We start from the raw sequence: 10,239 nt of genomic DNA, 5'->3' as shown, positions 1-10,239 counted from the left end.
AAAACAACCCTCATTATATTTAGTAGCCTAGAATGCTGATATTGTCTTTAAAGAGGACGAGAACTGAGATTGTTCAATTATTCATATTTGTATGTTTACTTTTTGGGCCCTTCAAGTGTCACAGTAGCTACAGCTAGGACTGGTGGATAGCCTTCCTTCTGCAATTACCATTTTGGGACTTCCCTCTAGCCTACTCATTTCACATACAGGAGCCCAATTTAGGCCACACCCCATCTGCAGTTCCATCTGACATCCCAGCCTCCTCTCCGTCAGGAACAGGAGCGGGGCCAGCCTCCTCTCTGTCAGGAACAGGAGCGTGGCCAGCCTCCTCTCCGTCAGGAACAGGAGCGCGGCCAGCCTCCTCTCCGTCAGGAACAGGAGCGCGGCCAGCCTCCTCTCCGTCAGGAACAGGAGTGCGGCCAGCCTCCTCTCCGTCAGGAACAGGAGCGCGGCCAGCCTCCTCTCCGTCAGGAACAGGAGCGGGGCCAGCCTCCTCTCTGTCAGGAACAGGAGCGTGGCCAGCCTCCTCTCCGTCAGGAACAGGAGCGCGGCCAGCCTCCTCTCCGTCAGGAACAGGAGCGCGGCCAGCCTCCTCTCCGTCAGGAACAGGAGCGGGGCCAGCCTCCTCTCTGTCAGGAACAGGAGCGTGGCCAGCCTCCTCTCCGTCAGGAACAGGAGCGCGGCCAGCCTCCTCTCCGTCAGGAACAGGAGCGCGGCCAGCCTCCTCTCCGTCAGGAACAGGAGTGTGGCCAGCGAGGCAGAGAACTTAATCTCTATCTAACTTTGGTTTTCTTCTAATGCTTAGAATTCAAGTAATAACGAGACATTTAATCTCATATAAGTTTAATATAACAAATGCAAAGCATGGGACTTTTGCTTGCTTTTACATGTTAAATACTGCATATCTGGGGGTTTTAGACAGAGCATATAGGGACCAAAACCAGATACTTGTCAACTAACAGAGTGGTCTGATCTAACTATCTGTAATTTGTCATTGTTCCCACATAATAAATAAACACATACAATTATACATCCTAACATTTTATCCTTGTGTTTAATTTATCTGGGATGTGGGTCATTTGAGGAAACGTCCCACATTCCATTCACTTTGGCTCAACGAAAACAAGGAGCATATTTTCTCATGTCTTTGGAGGAACTCACTGTGTCGATATATTTCCATTAACAGTGGAAGCAATGTTTTGTCTTGGTTAGAATGTGCTAGAGTTGACAAGGTGGCTAAACTTGGCAGGGATGTACCTTAAAATGAACGTGGGAGGGAAAGAGAAAGAGCGAGAGGGATGAGAGGGGGGGGGGGGGGGGGAGCGAGAGAGCGAGACCGAGAGAGAGAGAGAGATGAGCTGACTACTGAGTGAAGTAGCGTGTGAAGAGATCAGTGCATCAGTGGGCAGGCTGAGCAGGATGTATCCCTCTCTGTCAGTCACAGTTCAGCACCACAGTCCCTCTCTATCTGTCCCTCAGTTCTCCATCTCACTTCTATCTCCGTCTCTGTCTCATAGCTCTATCACCACCTGCATCTGTTTCAACAGGTTTCAACAGGTATCTGCCGCCCATTTCTCTAAGTCTATATTTAACTATTGCGCCATCTAACCCAGAAATAATCTTAGATTCAATTTAAATTTGGAGATTTTTGTATTGACAAAACATGTTCTACCAAGCTGTCAAGGGAAGTGCCTGAGTATTTGATATTGACCATTAGTCTTTAAAGTGTTTAGTGTATCACCCTCACTAATTTAACACCCTCTACACCACATTACAGCCTCTGGTTTCTTATTAACAACCTAAACCCGCATTAAATCAACACAGTGCCAGACACATAGGTCGACGTGCTGAATCTGATTCTTTATCTTTCTAGAATTCTCTCCTTTAGAGCGTCTCTCCGTTTGGACTGGACTTCTAATTACATCTACTCAACATACTGGATCTGACACTAGAGCTCTCCAAGCTAAACATCTGGATTTGTATAGGCTAGTGTAGTTTTATAGGACAATCTACTGTACGTCTACGTCTACAATCTGTGCATTTTGAAGGGCATAACACTGGGCTGAATCAACATTGGGACAACCTTAAGGCAATGTTAAGGCACATCATGTCTGTTATGAATCACCTTTAAAGACAATCTCAGCAAGAAAAATGAATAATAGCATCAAAATACAGTGTTACTGAAAGTGGATCCATGAAACATATAAAGTTGCCTCTACAAATGCAAGATGGTTATATCTATAAAGCACCATCACCTGTTTAGATACTGTTGAAAGATATTACTTTTGTGTCAATTTCTTTTGTTTACAATATTCAAAATGCTACATGTCAAAAGTGGAACTTAGAAAATGTTATCGTTTTTTCCCTCTCCATTTTCTTTTTTCTTTAAAGCGCAACAACAGATCAGTACTGGCCTGCTAACAATTTCATTATACTTGTGCATACACTCTGGAAAAAACAAAAAACAAAACAGACACCAGCACTATGGAGTAACATCTAAAACACAGGAATACAATCTGCATCTACTGGGTAGATAAGACAAAGTACCAAGGCACATAAACACTAAAACACTATCTTGACATTATAGTAGAAACTTTATAGCTTCTGTCTTTAAATACATATATGTGTGTACGAAGCTAAATTCAAACTTTTAAGTGGTCACCACACAAAGACAAAGACCTAAAAATGAGAATGAAATAGAAAGAAAGAGAATACAGAAAAAGAGTCTCAATGTCAATAGCGAGTTGCCATCTCTTAAACTAAGGAAGTGTTCAAATCCACAGGCGGCTCCCGGCATTATACCTAAAGGAGGACATTGCCATTGGCTACACGGAGTCGCATTAAGAAAAATCCCATGCAACCTTGTTTACAACTTGTTTACAAGTTCAAACACTGGAATGCGATATTTAATTTACACCTCGATTAGGCTGATAGAAATCCTAATTATTTAGTTTAATGATTCTCAATTTGAGTGTCATGTAATTTCTATATAGCCTAGACTTACTCATTCTGAACTTGTAATGCGAGTGGGACCGGTGTGGCTTCGTGACAATGACCACACGAGCAACGTCTCTTACTTAACAGCTGCAACGCAGTTAAACCTGCGACACGGCTAAAACGCCAGCTGTGCGGGTGTCGGCTATCACTGGTTAACGCTTGATCTTAGTGAATCTAGGCCACAGGTGGCTGCTGGCACCTTTATTGGAGTGAATGGGCTCATAGTAATGGCTGGAATGAAATGAATGAAATGGTATTGACACATCAAACACATGGTTTTATTGTGTTTGATACCATCTCATTCACTTCATTACAGTCATTATTATGAGCCGTCCTCCCGTCACCACCCTCCTGTGATCTAGGCCAAAGTCTCTCTGATTCTGATATGACTTCTAATGCCATGAAAAAGGTACCAAAAATAGCACTCTCCTCCCTATGTTGGGGGCACGCTCTGATTTGACCAATCAACTTCATGGCAAGCACTGTAACTATCCAGTGAGCTCACACTGAGGGAACAATAGAAACATGCAAACAGACACCAGTGACTGAAGGAAACTAGACAGTAAGGAATGGGGAAAGGGTAGTAAAAGAACAACAAAAACGTTTATTTAAAAAAAACCTGGATGTTATGCTTACATTCGGTGAAGTTTAATCTGGATTTCAGACTGTTTTGTTTGTTAGTGTGTCTATGACAGCGTCGTACAGACAGACAGACAGACAGACAGACAGACAGACAGACAGACAGACAGACATGGTGAAAGAAGAAAAGTAGGCTACAGATCACACAATTGGGAGGACAGAATAGAGCTTGGGAACACTGAAACAGATCAAATCGTTTAACAGAAATAGACTAATAACTAAGAATTATACACGTATATAATTTATGATGATAAAGACAACAAAAATAGAACAGAAGCCACACGTTTTTCTAATGATACATAGGGGCAGTAGGGTGGATGGATGAGGAGGAGGCAGGGTATGTGTGGCTTTGACGATGAAACAGGTTTGTATGGGGCTTGGTATGGTAGGGTGGGTGGGTGGGGCATGGTGGAGTAGTACTATGTTAGATGTGCCAGGACGTTAGGACAGGGGAGGCGGCTTGGCTGAGGTGTCAGTCAGTGTTGTAGAGATGTGTTAGTCTAGGGTGTATTGGCTAAGACTATTGGAGGGTAAGGATGGGTAGAGGTGAGGTTGGTGAGGGCTATGTCTAGGTAGGGTAGGGTAAGATAAAGTACGGGAGGGGGTATATGTCTGCGTCTCGGAGGTCTGGTCCAGGGCTGGGTAGGGTAGGTGGGTGGGGGAGTAGGGGGTGTAGTGCTGGGTCTAGGTGGCCTTGTCCAGGGGAGGGTAGGGTAGGGGAGTAGGGGGTGTAGGGTTGGGTCTAGGTGAACTGGTCCAGAGGAAGGTAGGGTAGGGGAGTAGGGGGTGTATGGCTGGGTCTAGGTGGCCTGGTCCAGAGGGGGGTAGGGTAGGGGAGTAGGGGGTGTAGAGCTGGGTCTAGGTGGCCTGGTCCAGGGTAGGGAAATGCAGTAGAGGGTGTAGGGCTGGGTCTAGGTGGCCTGGTCCAAGGCTCTCAGTAGGTCACTGCCCTGCAGCAAGTGCAGGTTGCCTTGGAGAGGGACATTGACCTCGCAGTCGTAGCGGGTGAGCTCTGGCAGACAATAGGTCTCAAAGGACGGGCCCAACAGCCGACTGGCAACCCCTACACACACAACAAACATGTAGACAGTCCATTAGTAGGGAGGAAATGGCTTTGGGGCAAAAGCCAATCAACCTTCATCTGAGGAGGACAGTCAATTGACTATGGTGCCAAGTCATGGAAAAGGACTGTGATTACAAAACCAAGGATATTATTTGTCCAAATCAATTTCTAAAAATAGATTTGAACATGTTGTTTCATCATTGCCTAAATCCCCACGTGAACATTAACATATTTTCTTTGCCTCTGGCCAACTGGTTGCTACTAGTTTGACCAGTCAATCTTTTAAATGACGTACGACACATGGGAGTTGCATTAGAATGGAAATAAAAATGCCAGGCTTACCCTCTGTTTTGGGAGAGGGCAGCATACGGTATTCTCTGTAGTTGCACCACTGTTCGGGGAAGGCTTTTTTAGGTGCACTGTTTCCACATCCTGGATACTGGGACTTCCTGTGCCGTTGAAGGGGGCTGAGACACTGGTCAACACCCCCATGTATGCACATACCTTTATCTGTAAAAGAAAGAGGAAGAGAGATATTAAGATGAGTTCAATATTGCTATATTTTCTCTACTATGGTTTTTACTATAAGTGATATTTGGCATTTTGGTTTGCACACTGTATGTCCCACATTGTCCACCATCCAGTACCTGCCAGTGAGCTGGTGCTGAGAGATCTATCCAGGATGGCACAGCTTTCATTCCTCATCCTCTTCCACATCATCTCTGATGGCGTACTCAGGGTGGAGTCACCCTGATAAATGCAAAAACAGACACACATTACAGTCGAAAACTTTGTCAGTCTGTAGTTTCCGCATCTAATACAACTCTCATGAAATATTTAACAGTGAGCACACACAAACTGAATACACACATCATAGCCTACGGTCATAAATCAGTGAGAGGGTATACGTACCACTGCCATTTGCGTGAAGGAACGCTTGAAGTTGTTGGCTATGGCGATTCTAGCAGGACTCATGTCTCTGTAGGCCTGGACAAAGTTCTCCATTGACCTGCAGAAGAACATCACATTACTTCACCATCTTTGTAGATCAACTCTAGCTTTAACAACCATCAGTACAGGAACTGAATTCAATCAGTAGGACAGACACACTGAAGGTCCACTACAGTACCTCTGCTTGTGCATCCTGTTGACCGGCATGTTCTGACATGAGTTGCTTCCGCCCATGGCGTCCACTTGTTGTTGGTAGTGTAACGGGGGATCGGGGGGCCACTGCAGGTTCTGACGTCCGCCCATGGAGGACAAAGGGGTGCTGGCTAGGGTGTGGTAGGGGGTGATCTGTGCAGGGCCTGTGTAGGGCAGAGTAGGCCTGGAGTCCATGGGGCTTATTTCACTGTGGTTGGGGCCTCTCTTGTCTCCTGGGGCCCACTTGGCGGGCTGGTAGTGGGCAGACTGTGGGGATCCCAGGGGCTGGAAGAGACTGGCGATGTTGCTGAACCCGTTCTGTGTGGTGCGGTGTCCCATTTGGTCAGCGGCCCCCTCGGTGCCTCCAGGGGCCTCTTCAGTAATGATGGGGTGGAGTTGGAAGTCTTCTCCGTCCATGGGGATGTAGGGAGCCAGGGTCTCCAGATCCAAATCACTCAGGACCGACTGAGAGGGTCACATCAAATCAAACTTCTGAAGTGCATTATGACATTGCAAGACAAAAAGTGTCCAACATTCAGTCAGACCAGAAAGCAACCCCACTGCACACTTTGGTTAAAGGGCAATTCCACCACTTTCAACCCCATTTTCATTATCTCCAACACAATACCAGTGTCTACATATGTTAAAACGGTACATTTCTATGTTAAGCATAAGAAATATAAAGTTGAAGTTGAAAAGATTTGAAAGAACAGTGATTTTCTAACACTATGAGATTGGCGGTGACAAAGGGACGCAAGAAAACACCCCCATCCAGCTAGAAACACACTGCAGGTTTTTAAAATCACTTTTTCTTACTTTTAATCTCACACTGGTTGAGTAGTGGGTCTGTGAAGTGCCAGTGAAACTGACCTGGGTGCTGCCGGGGCTCTTGGGCCCCTCTGTGTCCAGAGCAAAGAGCTTCTCAGTCAGCTCTACCTTCAGGTCACTCTCTCTCTCGCTGTAGTAATCCCCTGGGCTGCTGGGCTGTACCCACAGAGAGGAGGGAGAGTGGGAGACCAAGAGAGAGAGACCAAGAGACAGAGAGAGGACGTGACATGACAAAAGCTCCATTGAGCCCTGAGTAACTAGTGACCACTGCTTATTCCAACCATCCACCCCCTCCATTCTCACCACACTCTGCCCCCTGTCCCAAACACCCAGGATCCGTGCCCACACCATCACACATGCACACACACGCACAAACAAGCGCACACATGGTGACAAACACACACATTGTGACACACACTTAGGCTACACACACACAAACACACAAGCGTACCAAAACACAATACATAAGCCATGAGTCACATTCATTTGCAGTGGAAGAAAAACTGGTAATGAAGGCTTGGTGTTGGTGAATGAAGTAGTAGATGACAGAAGAATGATAGAAGAGTGAAAAAGGACACCAGGGACAGTAGCAGCTACATACCGTGGAACAACTGCTCAGGCTAGGGGGGGCAGTGCTGGGGGTGGCACTGCCTGGTGTGGGGTTCTGGGGCAGTGAGAAGGTGGCAGCCATGTGGTTGGACATGTCTCCTGCCGGGCAGGGCTTGTGGGCATCACTGCCCCAGCCCTGGGGGGCCGGAGGGGGCATGGGAGACATCTTGGGGTAAAGAGGAGGATGAGGCTCCTCAAACGGTGGCCTTCCTGTAGGACACAATCATATAAACAGTAGATGGTTAATATTCCTGTTTTCATAGAACTTAGGCCATTACCTTAAACTAGAAATGGTCTAATCTTGTCCACCAGCCGGCTGTCTCTCTGTAGAACCGTCTGGTTTCACATTGCCTCAGAACCGGACTTGACTGGTCTATGGCTGGAGCGGACGAAACAACCTCTGTTTTTAATTGTCTGATCTGTCAGTCCATCACCATCTAGCTTAACTCATTGTGGACTTCAAAGTGTGATCAGCGTAAGTGATTTAAACAAGAAAGTTTGGAAAATCTGAAAGTACGCATCTTAGAAATAGTTTTCACATAGATGTACTTTATGCGCCAGCAATTGGAGTCTGGGGACGACGTTAGAGAAGGCATAACTATAACTAAATGTTTAACTTCTACCATATCATGTGACATGGAGCATGACATTGGGGAGATGTATTGTAGTAATGGGATGATATGGGTATAGTTAGGGGGAAATGGACAGTATAACGGAAGATATTGGTATGGTTAGGGAGACATCTAAAGCAGAATGGGAGATATTGGGGAGTGTTCTGACCAAAGTCAAGGGTGATGATGGCGTCTCCAGGTGTGGGAGCCAGCTGAGCAAGGTCTTCTGGCTCCTCTTTGAGTTTGGTGAACAGGGTCTTGATGGGCTCCGCGGCCACCGCAGCACCACTCTGGGTGAAGAAACTGTTCATGTGGTGTGGCTTGAACAGAGACTCAGTCTGGTCCATGGAGAAGATCATGGACTTGTTCTCCACGTCACTAAAAAACACACAGAGAGACAGAGGGATACCTCAGGGATGTGTTATGTTACCACCAGATTTGACGACTAAAATGAAGCTACTGTCATACTGTAATCTCACATTTGAACCAGCAGCCTTCCACAATCACTTTCTCCCCCCAATATTGTACATAATGGGCCAGTTTCCTGGACACCGGTTAGGCCTAGTCCTGGACTCAAAAATAATTTCAATAGAGGACCTCCAGTGAAAAAACATGCTATTTCATCCAGGAGTAGGTTGATGGTCTGAGAACCTCAGATTAATGGGCCCTATGTTCTGTTTCTGCTTGTTCTTTGACCCTACCTGAGGACGTAGTTGACACAAACGATGCACTGCGGCTGGGAATTCCGGCTGTTGTAGATGACTGTGCCCTGGGTCTCAACCCACACGTAGCCTCCATGTTTGGCCAGCATTCGATACTGTCCACTCACTGCCTGACCTTTACTGCACACTGTACAGAGAGAGAGAGAGAGAGAGAGAGTCAGTATAAAACTAGCTGGATGGAGGTGAAAAGAAGAGCAACTCAGAGAGCAAATAGCAGAGCAAAGAGGAGAGAGATTCAGGTCAGGGCAACACTAAGAACGAGGGTGAAGAAGAGAGAGATTCAGGTCAGGGCAACACTAAGAACGAGGGTGAAGAAGAGAGAGATTCAGGCCAGGGTAACACTAAGAACGAGGGTGAATAGGAGAGAGATTCAGGCCAGGGTAACACTAAGAACGAGGGTGAAGAAGAGAGAAATGTAGGGGTGAGGAGAGATAGAGAGATAGATAAGTATCAGGAGAGAGAAGGAGGGGATGGCCTAGCTGCTGTCCTCAGTGTGGGTTGGCCCAGGCCCAGGACTGGCGTGGGAAAGCAGCAGGCCTGGGGTCGTAGGGTTCATCCTAGGGCAGGATTAGAGCGAGTAAATACAGACCAGAGCATTTGCTGCTCTATTGGCCAGTCACGTTGCCGCAGAGACCAGGCCCAGCCTGGCCGTCTGTGTCTCTGGGCCGGAAGGGGGCCACATAGAGAGGCTATTCTCTGGAGGAGAGGCTGGCTGCCCAGTGCATTCAGTCTGCTAGGGCTAACCACACCACTGATAGATGGATGCGGTTTCATAGACTGTAACAAGGAGCTTGGAGCTCACTTGATGTGTTGAGAGTAGAGCTACCACAACTAGGATGTAAACAAACACACACAAACATAGAGGGGTACACACACATACACACACTCCCACCACCACACAAGCCAACAGAACTGTCCCTGCTCCAGGTAGATTTGCTTTCAGCGAACAACACAACCCAGACCCTGGCTTGTTTTTCTCTCCTTTTCCCCTCTCTCCTGTTACAGAGAGAGGCTTTTAATGATGTGTAAATGTCACTGGGGGACAGAAGCCATCCCACTGGAGGGCCTCATTACAGGGGCAATGTGGGACACCTGGTCCCCTGTCATCACAGACGCCCTGCGCTCCTCTTATCTCCCCCGTCACAGGTCAGCCCTAATGGGATTGAAGACATCTTAATACCGGCCCAGGTCCACAGAGCCTCACTAATGTAATAAGGCCTGTTTTGAATTATAGTCATAACTCACACATGCATCTGAAATGTAATTTGGCTGAGAGAGAGAGGGGCCTAGTGGAGTTTAGATGTGATGTGAGGGTGTTGTGTGTGAGGTGGGCTGGGGGCTGATCTCTGTGTTAGAGAAGCTGGTGGACGTCAACATGGATTGGGTTTCATCTCTGGGCTGGTAAAATCAATACATATACATAAACAGAGAAGGAGGGATGGGGATATAAATCTACAGGGATTTGAAGACAGCCTGTTACAAGTATCACAAACATTTTTTAAAAAACTGTTGTTTCGTTTAAGGCAACAATCTAAAAACGATGAAGTGGATTAATGGTTTTAATGAAATGCAGAGAAAGGGAGCTCAGTACCGGTCTCCTATAGACTGAATGAGGTGCTGCTCTGAC

General features: G+C 46.7%; 1 protein-coding gene across 2 annotated transcripts in view; it reads right to left on the bottom strand.

Moving 5' to 3' along the window:
• Positions 1–1,985: 1,985 nt before the first annotated feature.
• Positions 1,986–10,239, bottom strand: part of LOC110499310 (endothelial PAS domain-containing protein 1) — a 70,217-nt gene continuing 61,963 nt past the window's right edge. Inside the window, exons 8-16 of one of the 2 annotated variants that reach the window (XM_036956131.1) lie at positions 8,592–8,739; positions 8,060–8,268; positions 7,272–7,489; positions 6,713–6,826; positions 5,829–6,307; positions 5,612–5,708; positions 5,347–5,449; positions 5,042–5,209; positions 1,986–4,699 (exon numbers count right to left, since the gene is read on the bottom strand). In XM_036956131.1, coding sequence (XP_036812026.1) covers positions 4,548–4,699; positions 5,042–5,209; positions 5,347–5,449; positions 5,612–5,708; positions 5,829–6,307; positions 6,713–6,826; positions 7,272–7,489; positions 8,060–8,268; positions 8,592–8,739 — 1,688 coding nt within the window. In that variant the 3' untranslated portion in view covers positions 1,986–4,547. The remainder of the gene's footprint in view (positions 4,700–5,041; positions 5,210–5,346; positions 5,450–5,611; positions 5,709–5,828; positions 6,308–6,712; positions 6,827–7,271; positions 7,490–8,059; positions 8,269–8,591; positions 8,740–10,239) is intronic. The other variant, XM_036956132.1, reaches the window with a different exon arrangement.

This window comes from Oncorhynchus mykiss, chromosome 20 (assembly GCF_013265735.2).
Source record: "Oncorhynchus mykiss isolate Arlee chromosome 20, USDA_OmykA_1.1, whole genome shotgun sequence".
NCBI classification, from domain to species: domain Eukaryota; kingdom Metazoa; phylum Chordata; class Actinopteri; order Salmoniformes; family Salmonidae; genus Oncorhynchus; species Oncorhynchus mykiss.
This window is presented reverse-complemented; position numbering and strand designations above follow the sequence as displayed.